Below are 21,021 nucleotides of genomic sequence, written 5' to 3'. Positions count from 1 at the left end.
TAAAATAAAATCCACTTATTAAACTCCATCGGAATTATAACATGATTTTTTTTTTCCTAAACACATCTGCGGCATCAAAATATAATTTTTTATGTATAAAAAATGCGAATCCGCTGCACAGCGGCTGCCCATATCCCAGCAGTAACTACCGCGGAAGCACCCAATCCATGTAAAATCCATTGAAGGTCTAAAAAAGAGGGAAAAAAAAACCCAAAAGAGTTACAGTTCGAAACAGATAGACAGCACTCAGCAGAGCTTATCTTTCTGTTGTTCAACTTCCTGTTTGGCGATTTCTTTAAATTATCGTGGAAGTGAATCGACGACCGAAGAAGAAAACCCTAATTTTTAAATCAACCGATCGTGATATTGAAGACGGCTCAATCCGATTTTATTTTCGAAGCACCTTCTTTAGAGGTACATTAATTAACTAGGGTTTTGTTTATTTTTATTTTCCTAGGTGAACAAATTATTTAATTGATTTAATGTTTAGGGTATATGTTAGGTTAGGAATTAATGTGGTTTGTCTGTTTGGCAGGGATTATTGAGTTTGATGAGATTGTAGCAATATGGCAAGCTATGCAGGGAAAGGAGACCCTTCTAATGGGACTATCTATATTAGTAATTTACCTGAAGGGACCGATGACATTATGTTGGCCGGATATTTTGGCACTATTGGGTTGTTAAAGGTATGGAGTTTTGCCAGGTACTTTTGTTTTTTCGTCTGTTTTTTTAAGCATCGACCTGTACTATTTGCTTCCTTTTATGTTGAGGGATTTCTTAGTTTAATTCTTTTATTTACTTTTTATTCCTTGTTGTAATGAGTAGAAGGACAAGAGAACTGGTCGACCTAAGATATGGCTGTACCGTGACAAAATGACGAATGAGCCTAAGGGTGATGCCACAGTTACTTATGAGGATCCTCATGCCGCTCTAGCTGCTGTAGAGTGGTTTAACAACAAGGATTTTCATGGTAATATTATTGGAGTATTTATAGCACAATCTAAGAGCAAAGATGACACTGTTTGTAACTCTGTGGATGATCCCAATGATTTTGGCGGGTTTGAGGAAAATGCTAAGGATTTGAATGAGGGTGGGGGGAGAGGTAGAGGACAGGACGATGCTTCAGGGAAAGCCTGGCAACAGGATGGAGACTGGTTGTGTCCGAATACAAGGTCTGTGATGTGATATTGGTGAGCAGCTCTTGCTCTTTTTTAGCTCTAGTCTGTTTTTTTTTTCACCTTCCTCTTTTCTTATGCAAATAACTTCTTATGCTTTATTGTTCAAGCAGTTGTTCCAATGTAAATTTTGCATTTCGTGGTGTGTGCAACCGTTGTGCAAGTGCTCGGCCTTCTGGTCCATCTGGCGGTGGTGCTGGAGCTGGAGGTCATGGGAGGGGACGCGGTGCCAATGACTCTGGTGTCCCTGGCCGGTCAGTTGGTGCTCCTACCGGACTTTTTGGTCCAAATGACTGGACCTGTCCAATGTAAGCCTCTGGTTGCCCGAGTTTCATAATTTGTTTGCTTTCTTGTGCTGTTCATCTGCTAAATTTCGTGTCGCTTGCTATGCTAGTCTCTGATTTTGAGCATACAGTATCATTTCCTCTGTATTTTCTTCTACTGCTGGACAAAGTGATGGATGATGGTGGAGTAACTGTATCTCATAAAACAATCTGAATCACTGACCAATAAAGGGAGAAGATTGTGAGGCTAAATGAGTTCAGTAGAATGATAATGTTTTCAGTGAGATCCAGTTTTAAGGTGGATCCAAACTCAACATTGACGAGCATGAATACAATCTGGAAGGAGAAATACAATGGACTGCTTTATGATGTTTGATTTGATAAAATTTGTTGGAGTGTAGCTCCCCATTTCTTATATAATCTATCTAAATAACAGGTGTTGAGCTTGGGACAAAGGGATTTATTCTGATGGCAGGACTGTGTTTAGAATGCTGAATTTTGTAGATAGATTTGTGCGCATGCATTCTGAAGCTTTGTGCTATTCTGTCAAGGGCGTGTAGTTGATGAGGCTGTTATGTACTGGATTTATAATAAGTTTAGTTGGTAATATTGTGCTCATTGACCTGTACATTGTAAAACCATCTGCGGTGCTTTTAGCTTTAAGAAGGTATTTGGGTTTCCTTTGTTGGCAGTTGGTTGAGACCTTCAAATTCATATTGCAGGCAAGGTTTCTGAAATGCATGACTAAATATTCAGCCTCCTTTTTTTTTTTGTTGCTTATGTTTCTACTTTTCCTTTTGTATTTCAGGTGTGGCAATATCAACTGGGCAAAGCGCTCAAAGTGCAATGTTTGCAACACAAATAAACCTGGTCACAACGAGGGTGGTGTGAGGTGATATATGATAATTCATAGTCTCTCAAATACTCCGGATCCATCATATAGCTTGCGTGATATAGAACATTGTCAACTTTCTTTGCTAAAATCTAAAATTGGTGGTGCTGAAAACGTTTCCTTACTCTTTCATCAGTTCTCCTTTTACAAGGGTTCCTGTTTTATGAACTCAAAGACCTTGTAACTAGCATATGGGTGAGTGGATAAGCAATAACCGAGTCATAACAAACCTCAATCTTGGTTTATGTACCTTAGTTGAGTGGATAAGCAATAACTTAGTCATATTTGCTTTGTTATGTTGGGTGAACTTCTGTTCTTAATGGTTCTTCTTTCCTTGACTTCATGTTTTACTATTTTTACATCTTGTAGAAACTATGCTAAAATTATGCCCATATCTATGCTCACACAGAGGAGGACGAGGTGGTGGTTACAAAGAACTTGATGAAGAAGAATTAGAGGAAACCAAGAGACGAAGAAAAGAAGCTGAAGTAAGATATTCTTGCGGTGCTGTGACTTTGAGATTATTTAACATGTTCTTGTTTTATATTTTTCACGTTTCAATAACAGGATGATGGAGAGCTATATGACGAGTTTGGCAATCTGAAGAAAAAATTTCGGGCAAAAACTCAACAAGCTGAAGCTGGAAAGGTGCTTCCAGGTGCTGGACGTGCAGGATGGGAGGTTGAGGAACTCGGTATTTGAGCATTATTTTATTCTTTAATTTTCTATTTGCAAAATAAGCATGTATTGAAATCAAGCACGTTGATCTTATAGGTCTGTACATGTTATTCATGAACCGGAGTTATAGCCATTAGAGAATCAGATGGACAGTGGAGTATTAAAGTTTTACTTGGACAAAGTTATCGGTGCTAACAAAATGATATATTGCCAGGTGTCGGTGATAAAGAGGGGAGAGAGAGAAGCAGAGAAAGAGGGAGGGATCGGGATGACAGGGAAAGCAGCAAGGCCAGAGATCGTGATGGTAGGGACAGGCGCCGTAGTCGTAGTCGTAGTAGGGATCGGGAACGGGATCGGGATTATGAGTATGGTCGAAATAGAGAATATGGCCGGGACAGGGACCGTGATCGGTACCGATACTGAGGATAGAAGTAAAGGTTCTCAGCTTTCACCCTTGGTTGTTTTGGCCCTCTACTTCGATGGGAAAGATGCCATCAGATATGAATTTTGGTTACTGTCATTAGATATGAAGTTTGGTTTTACCTGGCATTATTTTCTTATCCGGAATTTTAAAATCCCTGCTCCGATGTGACTTTATGGAGTTATTCCCCGTACTGCAACCATCAAGAAACTAGGAACTGGGTCATCTGTGCTCTTGTTGTTAGATAGACTAGTTTGAAATTGTTTTAATGTCTTCCAAAGTTTAAAATCTGGCTGGTGTTAGTAAATGTATTACGCCCCTTGCTTGGATGGATGGATGGACGGACCTGAAAGGTGGTGACAATGAAGACTTTTGATCGTGCAAATCACGAGCTCAGCATCAATCACGAGTGATGGCATGTTAGCAAGATCGATCATATTTTTTCCAATGGCTCGAAGTGTACTGGGTTTGGTTATTGAATGACAATATGATTTTTTCTGTCGTTTGGATCGCCAAAGCTCAAAATAATCTTTGTTCTGGTTTAGCCGCCAACGCTATTATGTTTATCATTTGGTTTCGAGCTTCTATAGAACTTCCATTATGTTTGATTTGATGACAACCTTTGTCAATCTCGAACGAATTTAAGGAAAGAGATGCTATAGACGAGGCCACCCATGTCTAACGTAAGAGCCACCGAACTGTTCGTTGCTAATCTTCTAGCGTGGACTTTCAATTGCCCAAAATCCCCGATGTTTCATGATCCTTGAACTTCGAAGGTACTTGCCTAACCTAACGCCTGCCACCACCCAGCACGGGGACGGTATCAAAATAAATTCTCCCCGTGAAATTTTTCTCATAACTCTACAAAGTCCAAATCCCTACAAAATTTTGTTATACAGACGGCTCTAGCACTCCACTTCACCATCTGGTAATTCTTCTTCTTTCTACACCCACCCTTTATTTTTTTTGTGTACATGGCTTTAGCTCTTTGCTTCAATATGTTCTTCTTTAGGGTTTGTACATCCCCTCTTTCGTTTTCTTTTCGGTCAATAATCATTCCATGGAGTATAATTATTTAAGATAGCAAATTGAGAGCCCCCTCTGGCCTGAAGCAAATTCTACACGCAGCATATCCACAAATAGCTAGTCACGTGACATAGGAGTGGTGCTGTTGTGTGTTTCGTTTTCCTTTGTTCATGTCAAATATTATTAGTAGCAGTGGGTCAGAAGTCTCTGCTGGGCCCCTTGTTCACATGTTCCGAAAGTGTAAAAACTCCCGTGGGGACGTATGCCGAAGCCACTGTAATAGAAAAGAACATATCATACGTGTGTGTGAGTGGGTGAGACAAGGGATAAATAATACAATAATAGAAATCTTCTTGGAGACAAAATTGCCTGTCATCGCTTTCGTTCGGCGGGCCAATGCGGTGTTTCTTTTTAGCTTGTACTGCCAACATGTATTTTGTTAGCTTCATATATTCATTGTTATTTCTTTTATTAAATTATTCGACATAGTGAACTCATGATCGAAAGCAGTTGGTGAAAAGGATTTATATTTTGTTTTTTTTGGAATTCTTATTATTTTTATTTTAGAAGAGTAATTATTCTTTTTAATTTGAGATAAGTCATATTTATGTCGATTTTTACCGAGTGATTGAACACTCACTGGAACTGTTTTTTTTCTCTTTTTTTTGCCCTTTCTATTTTATCATAAAAAGCACTTTCTACTGCATGCGTCACAGATCACAATTCTGTTCACAACTACAAGTCAGAGTGAAAAACCAACGGTAATGTCAAATGGAGCTTTAAATTACTGCGGTATTTGTCAATCGTGAAGATGCTTCTTGGGGGTATTATGAGATAACTGTATCCTTTATATAGTGTGTATAAATTTTCTTGTCTGCTGTCATCATATATCCTTAGAGCATCTCTCACTATCAGGCAAACATAAGTTTCTTGGTTACATTCGATGCAAAGAAGCAATGCCACAGCTCTGTGATCTTGCAATTAATGTTAATGGTCAACAAACATTCTTTATCAATCAGGTACTACTGCTAGTTTCCTTTCTTCTTTGAAACTTCAGGCAAGGTTTTCTGATTGAACTAGTTCTGATTGTTCATGGTTCATTCTTGCAGAAAATTCTATCAGCATATTCAGAAAAGCTAAAGAAGATCGTCAGGAGAGAAAAGAGAAAATCCCAGATTAAGAATTCAATTATTGAAATTGATGACTTCCCTGGAGGCCCAGATGGGTTTGAGCTGGTTTCAAGATTCTGTTACAATCATGGCCAAATCAAAATCACAGTTTCAAATGTGGCTCTTCTCCATTTCTGTGCAGTATTTCTTGGCATGACCGAGAATGTATCCAAGAGCAATCTCTTGAAACAGACAGAGGCATTTCTTGATGGAATGATTTACTGGTCTTGGCAAGATACAGTTTCCTGTCTCAAAAGCTGTGAGTTATTCCTTACAAATGCGGATTCATCTGGGCTTGTAGAAAAGCTCATTTTTTCACTACTGGGAAAGATTGCACATAATACAGATATTGCAACTCTTGCTGCTTCCTCTTCTTCTTCTTCATCATCTCCTGAAACTGCATCTAGGTTCAGGTTTTCTTCCCCGTCTAAAACCACTCCTGAGTCAACTAAGCCACGTTCATCGAGCAAACAATGGTGGTTTGATGATTTGATCATATTACCTCCAATGATTATTGAAAAGGTAATAAAAAATATGGGGGCTTATGGAACTGACAACGATAGCTTAATCCTCACAAAATCCCTACTCCATTTCCTGAAAATGGCAGCACTTCAATGCAAACGTGGAGCAAAAAGAGCTGCTTTGTATTCAAGATCAGCCTATGCTGGTCTTGCAGACACTGCTGTCCACGGGGTGATTTCTATGAGCTGTTCATTTTCTTGCAGAGGCCTGTTTTCAGTATTGAGGATTGTGTCTGGATTTGGTCTGAGCAAAGATTGCAGAGCTAAGCTGGAGATGTTGATTGGTGGGATGCTTGACCAAGCAACATTGGATGACTTGCTTATCTCTGGCCATGATAGAGGTGTTTTTGATGTTAATCTGGTATTGAGATTGATGAGAATATTTGTTCATAGTGATTTGCTGTCCTCAAAGAAGTTGAAGAAGGTTGGCACATTGATTGACAAGTACTTGTGTGAAATATCTCCTGATCAAAACCTTAAGACCTCAAAAGTTCTAGGAGTTGCAGAAAGTTTACCAGATTCCGCAAGAGATAGCTTTGATGGGGTCTACAAAGCCATTGATATCTATCTTGAGGCAAGTATTGCAAACCCTCATTTCCTCTTTCTTTTTTGTTTCTTTCTTATCCATGATGGCCAAATTATTGATCGTCCTGGATAAAGAAGAGAAAAAATCAGTAAGAGTTAAACAACAAAGACAAATTTAACAGACAAGACAAAATCACCCCCCCAATATTTAATTTTTCTTCTTCTTAGTTTAATTTAATTATAGCTATTGCCTTTTTTCAAGCTTCTTTCCCTTTAGCTGATCAACCGGAGAGAACCACGGCATATTACCCTCTCATCAACATTGAAAAATGAATCTGATAACTTGTCATTTCTAGCCAGGCTCAGGTACTATTGTGCCGGTATTTATATATTTTGTTTAATTAAAATGCAAGATATGTCTGTTATTTTCTCAAACTAGCACTGTTCGATATTTTTTTAACAAATTAACAAAAAATAATTTTTTTTAAAAAATAGCATATTTCTAACCCAATCGCTATTAAAAAACATGGTTTTATTAACATTCATTATTATCAATAGCGGTTGGAAACACCCGCTATTATTAATAACAGTTATATTAAGTAGCATAATCCACCTTGAAAATTTGCATAAAACAAAGTCTAAATCACTATAATTAAAGGGCAAAAACAAAAACATAAATTATTACACCTCAAACCTATAATTGAAACATAAACTATTTTAATATTATTTTATTTGTTAATTATATCTCAAATTAATACTTATAATTTTTAAATATTATTTTTATTTATATATAAATTTTAAGTTATTAATGGATGATTTGAAATTTTAAATAATCATGTTATTTTGTAAAAGCGATTTAGAATCACAATTTTATTAAGAAATAGCTATTATGAATCTTAAATAGTCCTTGTTAAAAATAACAATTATATTAAAACTGCAATTCTAAATTGTAATATTTATTTAAACTGTAATAGTGATTTTTCAACAATTACAATTTCCAACAATGATTCTTTATAAACTAATTAATTTTTCCAAAACTTTTCACAACGGATTCATTCCCTATTAACTTTATTGAAACTATGTTAGTTATATATATATATATATATATATATATATATATATATATATATATATATCTCACTGCCAGACTGGGTGCAATGAACTATATCTGCAATGAAAGAAACATCTTACCTACCAGAAAGAATATAATAACACTCCATTATTTCTGTGAAGGAATTTTTAACCAGTGGCTAAACGTGTTCTTTTCCATGATATGGACCTATGGTTGTCCAATCCAACATCAATGGATGCTAACTTATTTATGGCCGGCCGACCACATATAAGTTTGTGCATCTTCTTCATTTTTTTCCTCTAAATCTTCTGTTTCTTTTCCATTTCAAGTCCGTGACACTCACGGCAACTCATTCTGCTGCCACCACCGTCATTTGTCATCTATTTAAACAGACAAAAACCTGCAGAGCTTCTTCAAATAATGTATGCAAAGGGCCATGCTGTTCATAGTCTAACGTTCAGGAAAGTAGAAATGTTTGCCTGGATCATTACGGAACACAAGTTCCTTACTTTATGCCAAATTTATATATTTGAGGTACAATGTGTGCATTGAACCTGACATGGCCTACTCATTTGCTTGCTTGTCCACAGAGTTTCTTACTGTTCTTTTACTTCAAAGCTTTGTTGGCTAACAAATAATCCCAAGAATCTGTTTTCAGTATTAGTGATGCTAAATGCACAGAAAAATTCCTTGCAAAATATTCTCTAAAATATCGCCATCCATTTAATGAGAGAGTCCCCATTAATAAGCCTCCCAAATCTAATGGTTGAAATTCTTTGAAAAATGACTTCCGTAAAATTAACATTGTAAAGGTATGTATAGATTAGATTTTTCAATCGTATAATTATCAATCTTCAATGCATTCTATTTGTGGATATTTGCAGTCTCACCCAACACTCCCATTTGAGGAGCGATCAAGATTATGCAGATGCCTCAACTACGAGAAGATGAGTCTTGAAGCATGCAAAGACCTTGCCAAGAATCCAAGAATCCCTCCAGATATTGCAGTTCAAGCACTCAAGCTACAACATTCTAAAATATCAAAAGGTGAGTACTCTGTCTGTGTCAAAGACTTGAAGGGTCCAAGCATGATCAATTCCTCCGGGATGGTCTTGTACAATGGCGATGTTGAGAGTCTTTCACCGGAGAACGTACAAGGCACGAGAATGAACATGCAATGGAGGGTCATGGAGTTGGAGAAGGCATGCAGGGAGATGAAGCATCGGATGCCAAAGTTGGTTGGTCATGATGTCAATGTCATGAGGGGTACTACCCCTTATTATAGCAGATCGCCCTTGCCTAAACTCTGTTAAACTTCTCCTTTTCTCTCACAAAATTTATATCTAGTCGTTTACGTTTTTTTCTGGTGAACGTAAGACGAAGGATACATGTATATCATGCGCCGATATCAATTAAAGACTCTGATCACTCTCATAAAATCTAAGCTTGAGGGATTATAGTAAAGTTTTGTATTGTTAATGCAATTGATATTTCTACGCAACTGCAATTTTATATTCCAGGTTCTTGGATCACAGTCCCAGATAGACTAGTTGTACTCCAGTCACCGAGTAGTACCTGGCTAAATTTTTATGAAAGGAAGTCGCAAGAAGTACCATAAACCTCAAGAGAAGCTGGAAATTTTTTTTGTGTTTGATTATTGGAGTAACTGCAGCTCTTACTATATATATATAGACACACACACACACACGTAACCCATCAATTGGTTTTGGCTTTTGGGTCATGGTAGGGTGTAGTTTTAACCCATACAAGGGAATTCACTTCTTACACAACACAGAAAACTCGACATGGAAACAGGCGAGTGTCTTCGCTTTCTGGCATTTGATTTGATTCGATTCGCTCTTGGATGTCCTTATCGATACATTCCCTGCACGGTAAGGTCACAAGATAATAAAAAAAGAGAGTTTTATTTCTTTATTTTGGTAATTATGGAAAGATACATACAATCAGAAACCTCCCCCCAGTGCTGGTTTCTGGCACTGGTCGGATGGTTTTCACAAACAGTTGGCTTAGCAAGTTCCTGGTGGCGGCTCGTCGTTCTATATATTTTACCATTTTATTTATTTATTTTTTGGTTTGTTTTCTGGGAGGGGCTTGTTTCTCCTATCTATTCACCGGATCACACATTTTTGTATATTACCAGTTATACTGACAATCGCTTTGCAGTGAATTAATATTATATTTTAAAAATATATAAAAAATACTAAGAATATATTAGCAGCTGCATCATGCACAAGCAACTTGAAGACACTAGATCCTAGGAAATTGAATATAATAAACATGTCTAATCTAATAAACAACAAATAAAAAAAATAATGATGAATTTTAGTTGTTAGAAGGAAAAAAACACAAACAATAAATTATCAAGGATAATTTAATCATTATCTGTTCATACATGCTACATCATTTGAAAAATGAAATAACTGCACATCTAGTGGGAGCAGATGACCAGATTTTGCCATAAAAAAACATCATACAAGTCTTTTTAATGACATAAATACATCCCACTCGCTAAAATAAAAAACCAACAACTCATTTCATGAAAGATAAAAAATTAAAAATAAAATAATTATTATAACTCACAGTAAAATATATGTTGATTTAAGATCATTTCCTCGTATTATTTAGTTTTTGTTATAATTTTTGCAAAGGCGATGCATATCGTGAAGAGTGGTGATTCCGTAATTAGATCTGTGACTAACACGCACCGACACACGGAACGAAGCACCTAACTAAGATCGTCCCGCAACTTCCCACGACCAAAATAAAAATAAAAAATCCTGCAGCCAGTAGGAGCCGTTTAGCGTGAAGTTTTGAAAATAAAAATAAAAACATAATTATTTGTTTTTGATTTTTTATTGGGAAAAAAAGGAAAACTCACTACCACTGTAACAGCTTTTTAATTTGGTTTTAATTTTTTTTAACAATTAATCGATCGTTGATTTTTACGTTCTTGAAAACAAAGGGATTTTTTTTTTTTTTAAGAAATGATAACAGATAACCTTCATGATCATTGCGTAATTGCATGCTCACAAGTTACCAAAAAAAAAGGTTTAATAAATAAAAGCTCCGTAATAACTATACCATCAACAATTGTATGAAAATAAATTCTTGAGTGGTTATTTTTTTAAAAAAAATATTTGTAGTTTTAAAATAATATTTTTTAAAAATAATATTTTTGATATTAGCCTATCAAAATAATAAAAAAACATGTATAAAAATTAATAAAAAACTTTTTTTAAAAAAAATTAAAATTAAATCAGAAGACCAAACAAAAACATAAAAGCATTGATCCAGTCTATGCTTAGCTTACAAGTTGAACACAGACCATCTAAATTCTGATCTGTTCCGGTCTTCCAAGAACATCATGACTGAATAAATAAATAAATAAAACACATCAATTGATTAAGATAATTGACAACCTTTTCCAATGGAAGAATAGTCAGTTTGACGTCTTCAAGGTGATATCCAATCCTACATGGACACGCACATACATAATTTTGCCAAGACCAAAATTGGGATGACCTTCATTGGATCGAAGAAGCAGAAGATTATTATTGTGCTTTCACACACACGCTAATAAAAGTTCTAAGCAGATTCTATACCGTGAAATACTGCTTGATTTACGTACTGTTTGTTTGAATGCTCTAAAAATATTTTTATTTTAAATTAATATTTTTAAATTATTTTGATATATTAATATCAAAAATAATTTTTAAAAAATAAAAAAAATATTATTTTAATATATTTATAAATAACCGTTACTTATTAACATCTCATGCTTTGTATTCCTTAATTATATTTAATTTTAATACAATTCTCCCTTTTTATGATTTATTACTTAATTCCTATCTCACGCTTCCTCTTTTGTTTTTGTTTTTTTTTCTTTCCTTTTCTTAATTAGATGCGTACCCTTTTGTTTAATCTTTTAAAACAAAACACGCACGCACAGAGAACGACAAGTCGACAACCCTTTGCTTACAAATCACAAATTCAAAAAGATCCCCGGGACAAGACCGTAAATTAGGGTTTTGATTTATTATTATATTGTCTGGGTCTATCTTTCTTTCGATTGTACCTGTTCTGCACCGCGTCAAGAGTAAAAGAAGGAGCGTGCAGCGACCTCGTCAACTACCTGCGGCGGCACCTGCCTCCGTCTTTTATTCCTCTACCGCCCTTTCCATATACATAATAAAATCACAGCCACCATTTCTCATCTGTGCTTATTTTTTCTATTCCATTCTTCTCATCAACAATGTTTCTGACGGAGAAACCCAACTATCCCTCCTTCTTCGATTCTTTTAACAAAGAGAAGAAGAAGAAGAAGGAGTTCGACCTTATCTCTCAGTCCTTCGACGAATCCATTCTTCGTCGCCTCAATACTTTATGCAATTCGCACTCTTCTGTTACTATCAATTTCTCCTGGCTCTCCTCGGCCCTCGCTTTTCTCTCCTTCACACATAACCAAGCCATAACCCTACTATCCAACCCCAAGCTCACCGATTCTTTGAATTTTTACTTGGATGACAGTGTCAAGCTCCTCGATATCTGCAACTCCATTGCTTCGGAGATTGAACGCTTACGCCATCGCCGGCTTCTCCTCAAATTTGCACTTCACCTATTTAACAACAACAGCAACAACAACAGTGAAGATGCAGAGAAGCTAAGAAGAGCTCGGGCTTCGCTGACTGATTGGGATAATAATCTCAAGGGATCCAGATATGATAGCAGCAAGAATTTGGAGCATCTGGTGATAGATTTGGCTTTCATGCTTAAGGAGGTTCCACGTGGAAAGATCTCATCCGATGAAAGGATTGTCCGCCGCACGATCCACTCCGTTGGGTTGGTAACGGTGTTTGTCGCGGGAGTTGTGGTCGCGGCGTTGCGTGGATCGACGGAGTTAGGTGTTGCCGTTAGAGCGCCGTCCGAGTTTTTGTGGGCTGACTCGTTCAATCTTGTCAACTCAGCGATCTCGGCCGAGCTCACTCGGCCGGGCAAAAAGAGGCATCTACTCGAGGAGCTAGATGACGTGGAAGCACGTCTCAGGGAAGTGATCGGCGTGATGGATGACGCAGGCGGAGAAAAAGGGGAGAGCCTAAACGGTGCCGTTAAGGAGCTGGAGAGAGTGACGGAGACATTAGGAGAGGGATTGGAGAGGTTGAGTAACGGCGTGAATGAAGTGTTCAATACGGTTATGAGCAGTAGAAAGGAGATGCTGGAGAGAATGAGAGTGGGTCAACAAAAGCAACAGACAAAGCAATGCTAAAAAGCAAAGGAAGCCCGCCTGATAAGAATACATAGAAAGAAAGCATGTTTTATTTTACTGAGAAAAAAGTCCAACGAGCGCGTGCGCTTGCTTGCTTTTTAATCTTGTCTTTGTAAACGTGCACTGCTAATGAAAGAGTATTATTGCTAATTGGAATTTGATCAAGCAAAGCTTCTATCAATAATGCTTGTTGTCATATCATGCGATACCGGATAAAGATTCCGCCGCCGCAAGCCTTTATAGAGTTTGAAATCTCAAAGCTTTTGTCGATCATTTCGATAGATCATCACTAGTGATATATTTTCACCAATTCAATGTTTCTAGTCTGTCAAGATTTTCACTTGTAGTTTCTAGCATTTAAAGATTGATTAATCAGGTATTTATTGAGACTGTATATACTATCTCGAATAGAAAAAACAAGGGTAATTTGGCAAGATGGCGGCACCAATGCTGTGATCATCCTCGTTAATGATAGAAGAGAGTGGTTTCCTCGAAGACACGATTTTGCTCAAGAAAAGGTATTCCTTTATAACCAAGCATCTACCAAACTCCACAAGCAGAGACAAGAAGCTCGAGGGTTTGGCATGCGTGTCTTTTGAATCCCCACTACCCGTACGAGTCCAGGCTAAATTTCTAACTAAATCCAAGACGTTAAATTCTACCAAAACTTGCTATGTTTATAGGATTTACTTGTTCAATCAGAACGGACAAGAGAGAGCGTGAAGCTTTAATTAACTTAATGAAGTAGAGGTGACAACATTGGTCTCTTTCCTAGGCCAGTTTGCTTTCCGAAGAAAGCAAGTCCAGTCCAGCTCTAAAATAGAGAGTTCTTCTGAAACAAAGCTAAGGCAACATGCAGCGAGAATATTGTCGATATAAATCAGTTGGTGTTCCATATATTTTAAGTTTCCTTCATGTGCGTGACGGGAAAAAAGAGGGAAAAATAGGCAAAAGAAAAATACTCTCAACTCACAATTGCGGGACAGAAAAAAAAAAGGAGAAAAAAGGAAACCAAAAACATATAATATACTAATAAAATCATTCTCCGTGTACATACCCCTCGTGTTACAAAGAAACGGTCCGTGTTATCCTCAATCTTCCTCTCTTTACAATCTGCTACCTGAACTCTGCGCTGCAAAATAACCTACCTATTCTAGGCTTTCTAGCTAAATATTCAGATACAAAATAACTTACAAGAAACGATATCATTTCCTTCTTGGCAATCAACAGGACAAGATCTATCACTAGTTGAGCCCTATAGAGATGGTAAGTGTACATTAAGAAAATTTAAGTCTATTAGCTGCTGTTTTGAATTGGCTGTGAAGCACATCTGTCTTCAATGGCTTCAGAGTTCAAAATTTTTCTAAGAGAGCGATATTGTAGACGGACATTCTCACCACTACCAATAATCTTAAGCAAGTACCTGAAAGAAAGAAAAGGAAAGATCTTTGCACTGCATCTAACATCAAATTAAACCATGATTTGCTTTCATATCCATACAGCGTTCAACTACCAATACCATGATTATCTGAAGGTAAGTAGTGTTTAACGTGTATAACAAGCCATCTCAACTCACCAGCCATTGAGACATTGTGAAGTGATGATTGCTTCCTTCCCAACAAATTTTTCTGGTGTCCTCCTATTTCCCTATATGATTCAACACAGCGCTCAATGTTCCATGCATGCAATGCCAGTGACAACAGCCATAAACAGAATACAAGGACAGAGAATGCTAAATCGAACCTTAATCACTACTTTCTCATTTTCAGCAAAAGGATACTGCACTCCTCTATGCAAACCATCGTCAGCAGCAATATCTCCATTCTCCTGAGGACAGGCAAATAACCAGTCAAAATGCGTTTGAAACTGGACTCTTATTAATACATTACAGAATTCACAGCATGCTGGTTTTGTAAGCAACAAACTATAGAGAGTATCGGTCATTAAAAACATCAAAGAGACAAAATCCATTTGAAAGCACAACACTCCTTAAAGAGTTAACAATGGTCCATAACAGCTGAGAGAAAATACGACAAAATAAGGTTCTTCACACCAATTCCTAATGCTTCATTTGTGCTACCAGTCATCATTAGATTTTTATTGATTTCAAATCATTTTAAAAAAATAAAATTAGAGTTATAGTTTTGATCACTAAAAGCACCGACAGAAGTCAGAACAGAACCCTTAAAACATTGAACACTAGTTGAAGAGATGTTCCATAGTAGTTGAGACAGAATAAGCCTCAAGGTTCTTTACACCAATTCTTAATGCCTCATTTCTGCTTTCAGTCACCATTAGATTGTTATGGATATCACCCACTGCCAACAGAGCCAATGCCCAATTGAAATTTTATACAGTTTTTCTAAGTCGCATCTAAATTCCCTTTGCTTTGCCTTCCCCTTATCCACTACAAACATGAGTAGTTGAAGATTTGATATCCATGCATGCTTGTAAAAGTGTATTTCAAGGATAGCTAGATGAAAAAGTCAAGCACTTATTTGAAGCATACTCCGTGTGGTCTCTTCTTCATGGAATCTGTGTGGTCACCCATTTCTTTGCGACGCTTTCGCAAAGTTGCATTATGGAATAGCCTTCGATCATCTTCATTCTTTACAGCTGATGCTGCAGCTCTAAGAGCTGCATATAAGTTAAATATAAGAACAAAGACGATAAGATGCAATTAAGAGGTTCAGAAAAGAATTGGTATCTAGCATGACCGGGTATCAAAAGGCTGTGTGTGTGTGTTTGAGTGCGGGAGAGAGTATAAACAAGTCAAGTAGAACCTACCATAATTAGGAACCAAAGACGCAGCCTCAATTTCAGCATTGCAAAGTGTACATCTCGACTGTGATGCAAAAAACAACTGGAGTTATGATTCTTGTCTCCTATATAGACTAGACAAGTATATTGTACAAAAGCAGCAGCCCAGTAGATCTCATAAGAAGATATCAAAGAGCATGTCACATCACAAGGTAGGAGTCCTTGAATAACAGAAAACATCAACAGACTATACATTTCCGTTTTGGTGCCTATGCAGTATAAGCAATAAACACTACCTGAAACATTTGATGAAACGTCATTTGGAATCCAGGCAGGATGGGGATCAAAATTCTTTCTACTTCTTTAAGTATAATGACAGAAAAAGATCAAGGAGTTCTACGAGTGTCCAAGTTTGTAGCTAATTTTTCATGTCGTCGGAAAAATATACAAATGAAGGTCCTAAAACTCCCTTGAATGTATCGACACTAGAAACGATATAAAAACAATGAGCATCTAGTGTTTTTTACCATCTTATTCCTATGCTATTATGAAAGTTACTTCTAATTTCCATATAGCTAGCAGATAATCCTACTTACCATATCAATGACTCTTCTCAGCATGAGACCACCAAACGAATGTCCACAGGAAACAAACATGGCATCTTCAAGGAATGCACCTCTGAGGCATCATTAGATATGTGCGTGGAAAAGAAAAAACCCATTTAATATTCACATAGCACACATTAATATAGCGGTCAATTTCTGTCTCTCTCTAAACAAGAGAGGTAAAATCAACATATGAGTAAGAAGAGCAGTGAATATAAAATTGTTTTATCAAAATCATCGACGATGAACAGGTGCAGCCAAATAGGAATAACTTCTTGAATTACCATATTTTGATTTTTATTTCTGCATATTCTTGTTTTGCTTGTAAACTTAGTCTGTTTAGAAATTTGTCCTTCTTAGGAATTTAAAGCTACTTAGGAAAGTGGAATTATGGTTTTCTGATTTTAGTTGATGCAAAAACGATGTATGAGTTTTCTGGTTTTCCAACAATACCCACCACCATGATTTTATATCAAAAGTTTTCTACTATTTATGATTTTCCTTTTCAATTTGGATTACTATTTCCTATTTAAATCAGAACTATTAGGGCTTTTGGTGCCTATAAAAGTAATATCTAATAGGTAGGACTTTAATGAAACAATTATGAGTGTTTTGGTTTAGTTTGAGCTGCAGCCTGAGAGTGTTTCTTTTCTTCTCTTTACTCTAAGTGCTATTTTCTTCAACAAATTTTTGGCTGCTACTAACCTCAGCCATCATTCACATGTACAGTAAAAACTCTAATTTCCTTATAAGATCCTTAATTTTCTGACCTAGTGAGCTATGAATCCTTTGTAGGGCATAAATCCAAATTTTCCGACATCAACAAGTATAGACCTGATGATTCATCCTGTTTTCTATTTCTATGATGACATGGAACCCTGAACTCTGCTGAGAGCACCACGAGATGAGGTTATGTAAGAACTTAATGCATATTAAGTCAATTCTTAACAACTACTTGTAGGAATACTCTCATAATGTATACATACACTGGCAGACCAGCAGTGCAGCAAATTTCTCACTGCATCAGTGAAAAGGAGACAAAAAGATTCACCACCCATCCTTTCCACCATTGTGATAACCTGAAGTCTACTTAGACACTAGCAGCTAAAGATCTTAGTTACAGGGATATATAATCATACAAATCCCATGGCATGTGAAGTTGGTTATCACGTGTGATCCTAGCAATAATTCTATGGTATGTATTTTTCTTTTATTGGTGATTCACTCCCAAACGTTATATATGCACAAGAAGACCGTTAGAGAGAGGTTGGTTGTGAAAAAAACAGAGAAACCAGTATGCAGATTTCTTTCTAACATTGCACACATATGTTTATTAAAAACTTACACTTTGTATTGGTAACAGTATAAAGTAGGGATTGAGAAAATTTTAACTGGATGAATTTAACAATATAAGCCATAGTAAAAAAGGTGCCAGTATCATGTTGAATTGAAGAAACCTACTCGATTCCAAGACTTGAGACTGTTACCTGATCTAGGATGCCATTATATTGAAACCAACAAGCATAATGGAAAAGCACAAGCAAAGATAGAAGAACTCACGACAAGGGATCTGAGAGGACACTTCTTAGTGATGGTTCCTTGTTCATATCATTTCGAGCAACCTGTAAATCCAAAATTTAAAACGAAATCTCATGACAAATTACAACAGAAAGTTTCAGTTGATCAGCAAACAAAAATGGTAAAGCATTTAACTCAACAACAAGAAAGAAAATCTCAATATGCATGCACAAAGAATAAGGACTTGCAGGAAACCAAGTAGCGGACTCATATTCTTTTACACGCGTGAGCATCACCTGATTTCAGCTGATTTTTTCAATATTTTTCTTTTTTCTCCAGATGTGAAAGTCATAAATAGAATGTTTGCAAACCAGTGAAAAAAAAAAATCAAAGAATAGGAACTTGATCAATAACAATATGAATTTCATAACTGTTGCTCATGTGGGGTCTTTAAGATCCGATCTCAGCTGAAAACAGGGCGGATAACAAATATGTTTCATGACAGATAAAATTATCTATTTCAGCAGAACCTACTCTTAACAACCTTGTGAGAAGAACAGAGAAGAAGGAAAGGCCACATAGCACAACAAATAAAGAAGGATAAAATCTAATATACGAAGGTTCAGTTGGTGGAAATTCTTTTACTCTTACGCTTTTACAGGCAAACTCCAATTAGAACTTACATAAGTATTATTAGGTTGATTGCACACAACATCCTCCTCAGCAGAAAGGTCATCCATAAACTGACTCACTGATATTGGTACATAGCTCTGGGGAATAACATGACCAGCTGCTGCAATCGGAGAACAATCTAAAATAGCATTTCCCTGTGGCATGAGCCTGAATACCAGTGAAGTCCTGCAACAGAAAAGTTTAGTGAGCAGCCTAAATGTGAAAATCAATTGTAAAACTGGAACAATTTTAAACACAAGATGCATGACAATAATCAGTTTCAATAAAAATATTTATACCTCCCACCACTGTTAGTACCCGATGAGAAATCAGGAGCAGCTCTATATGAGGCAGCAGGGCGAAGTCCAGCAGTCGTGTGACTAAGTGTCTTGCCAGTAATGAGTAAAAGATCCACTGGAGCTGAGCCACAATCAGCTAAGTACCAGCGACCATTTGGGTCACAAACCTAGGGGAGAAAAGCATTAAAGATGGTATAAAACAAATTGCCACTATTACACTAAAACACCTATCAGAGTGTCGCAAATGAATAATGTTACTCATGGCTCGGGGGAAAAGGAAAAAAGGAAACTTTAGAATTAATTTGAAGCCAACACAAGTGTGACACTAGTCAGGAAAAATACTCCAACACTAAAGAACAATATTTGTTAGATATCAGGAGTGTATGTTGTTTAAAAGACAGAAGAATACCTGCAGACCAGGACTGTCTGAGGAAATCAAAGTCAACAATCCCTTCTCAACTTCACCATTAGCCGCTGGCTTCCCTGCCCCAATAGCCCCTTTTCCATTTTGCAAAGAAGTATGAGAATAGGTGGCAACAAGCACCGAAGAAGACACCTCACCAGCTGGCAATGGGGTATCATCAAGCAATTGGTTGAAAACACTGCAGTCAACATAATTTGCAAGCTTCATATCATTCATACGAACCATAACCAACACAAGCTTTCAAAATTAAATATCCACCACCGTCATCATCCTTACTCGCTTCTTAAACGAAGATGTCTTGCTATTGCACATAAAGCAGAGCGCGCTGCCTTTCCCATACACCTAAATATTTCAGCCATACATGGCGGAGACGAGTCCCAGTCTTCCACTGGCCTGCAACACATTTATAAATTATAACACCTAATTACCCACTCAAAGTTTTAACCTTCACACTAATTACACAGAACCATTTAAAGTTTCCAACTTTACACCAATCGCACACTTCTAATCAAAATACACACTAATTAAACAATCATTTTTACCTTCCAGCTCTGTACATATAAACCCCGCGGCCGCTACAACCTTTAACGACACCGTTTTGAGACCGACTCCTAAAATACAGCCTTGCGGCCTCGAGGCCACACCGCATAAGCGAGGCTTCTTCACTCCCCAATTCAATAACAGCAGCGTTGTGCCTCATTAAAGACCCCGAAAGGGCATCCACCGCCCGCACGTAGGGCCCACCCGGAGCCCCATCGTAGGGAGAGATATCAGAGAGCCGGACCCTAGCCAGTGTGGGAGCCGGGTCAGCGGAGTGGTGAGCTGCGGATGCGACAGGGGAAATTACATGATCGAGGGCTGGTGGTGGGAGACGGTGAGAGGAGGAGAGAGGGGCCAGAGGAAGAGGGGGTTGGGATTGAGTGTGGGAGGGAGTGGCTGGGGATCTATGGGCGGAAGTGGAGAGAGGGACAGGGTGTGCTGGTAGTGCAGTGGAGGTTTGCTGATGTTGGTGTTGGTGTTGGTGGTGGCGGTGGTGATGATGTTGGATCATCATCAAAACCATTAATCATTGTTTAGTGTTTAACTAAGCTTGTTTGATTTTTTACGGGGAATGGTAGAAAATTAGGGTTTTGAATTTGAAGTCATTGTTTATATTGTTTTTTCTCTCCAAATGACAGTGGTGTGGTAAAAGCTAATAATCTTTTTCTTTCTTCCCGGGGGAGGGGGGTGGGTGTTTGGTTTTGTTGATTATGGATTGTGCTGAAGTGTTGGCTGAGAAGCGTTTGTTAATTTCATTTCTAGGGTTTTAGAATTTAGATTTTGTTACGAGAAGAAGAATATACACCCGAGAGTGGAGGTGAGGCGTGGAGGGTGCATGGAGGGAGGGAGGGAGGGAGGATGACGGACCTCTATGTTTGACACCTTTTTTATACTAGTTTTTTGTTTTCCAGCAATTTGAGCACTTCAGTTGCTTCCTTTCCTATTATTGGATCTTGACCGTTGGTTGTTGCTGCTTCAGAGATATCTTGACCATTAAACTAGAGCAATTCTTCCTCCTTCTTTTATCCAAAATAAATTGTGCAAACCGCCTAGTTCTTATTTGGGTGTCAATCGGGGCTTAAAGCTCAAGAATTAAATTAACCAATATGGATGTTCAGTAATAACAATTTAAGATTAAAAAATTTATTTTTTATAT

At 37.3% G+C, this 21,021-nt stretch overlaps 4 protein-coding genes across 6 annotated transcripts; 3 read left to right on the top strand and 1 right to left on the bottom strand.

Moving 5' to 3' along the window:
• Positions 1-60: 60 nt before the first annotated feature.
• Positions 61-3,952, top strand: LOC133705152 (transcription initiation factor TFIID subunit 15-like). Of its 3 annotated transcripts, none has more exons than XM_062130274.1 (8): positions 61-414; positions 536-686; positions 826-1,172; positions 1,289-1,483; positions 2,268-2,351; positions 2,761-2,839; positions 2,919-3,045; positions 3,126-3,210. In XM_062130274.1, the coding sequence occupies exons 2-8, from the start codon at positions 567-569 to the stop codon at positions 3,164-3,166; spliced, it is 993 nt and encodes a 330-aa protein (XP_061986258.1). In that variant the 5' UTR covers positions 61-414; positions 536-566; the 3' UTR covers positions 3,167-3,210. The 3 variants fall into 3 exon arrangements, with proteins under 3 accessions (XP_061986258.1, XP_061986256.1, XP_061986257.1); XM_062130272.1 differs by lacking the exon at positions 3,126-3,210 and adding an exon at positions 3,244-3,952 and having other exon boundaries at positions 62-414; XM_062130273.1 differs by lacking the exons at positions 61-414; positions 3,126-3,210 and adding an exon at positions 3,244-3,952 and having other exon boundaries at positions 565-703.
• A 1,138-nt stretch (positions 3,953-5,090) lies between these two features.
• Positions 5,091-9,264, top strand: LOC133705151 (BTB/POZ domain-containing protein At1g50280-like). The gene is made up of 3 exons (XM_062130271.1): positions 5,091-5,495; positions 5,586-6,740; positions 8,648-9,264. Exons 1-3 carry the CDS (start codon positions 5,433-5,435, stop codon positions 9,074-9,076), a joined length of 1,647 nt encoding a protein of 548 aa, XP_061986255.1. The 5' UTR covers positions 5,091-5,432; the 3' UTR covers positions 9,077-9,264.
• Positions 9,265-11,841: 2,577 nt separating this feature from the next.
• LOC133705877 (protein BPS1, chloroplastic-like) lies at positions 11,842-13,197 on the top strand. The gene has a single exon (XM_062131295.1). The coding sequence runs from the start codon at positions 12,037-12,039 to the stop codon at positions 13,045-13,047; it is 1,011 nt and encodes a 336-aa protein (XP_061987279.1). The 5' UTR covers positions 11,842-12,036; the 3' UTR covers positions 13,048-13,197.
• Positions 13,198-14,054: 857 nt separating this feature from the next.
• Positions 14,055-20,734, bottom strand: LOC133705710 (uncharacterized). The gene is made up of 12 exons (XM_062131066.1): positions 19,868-20,734; positions 19,602-19,718; positions 19,311-19,503; positions 18,902-19,068; positions 18,614-18,788; positions 17,973-18,034; positions 16,404-16,485; positions 15,835-15,892; positions 15,557-15,684; positions 14,791-14,874; positions 14,624-14,694; positions 14,055-14,470 (listed from the first exon to the last, which is right to left on the bottom strand). The coding sequence occupies exons 1-12, from the start codon at positions 20,386-20,388 to the stop codon at positions 14,344-14,346; spliced, it is 1,785 nt and encodes a 594-aa protein (XP_061987050.1). The 5' UTR covers positions 20,389-20,734; the 3' UTR covers positions 14,055-14,343.
• Between the last annotated feature and the right edge of the window lie 287 nt (positions 20,735-21,021).

The sequence above is a fragment of the Populus nigra genome, chromosome 10, assembly GCF_951802175.1.
Source record: "Populus nigra chromosome 10, ddPopNigr1.1, whole genome shotgun sequence".
Taxonomy (NCBI): domain Eukaryota; kingdom Viridiplantae; phylum Streptophyta; class Magnoliopsida; order Malpighiales; family Salicaceae; genus Populus; species Populus nigra.
This window is presented reverse-complemented; position numbering and strand designations above follow the sequence as displayed.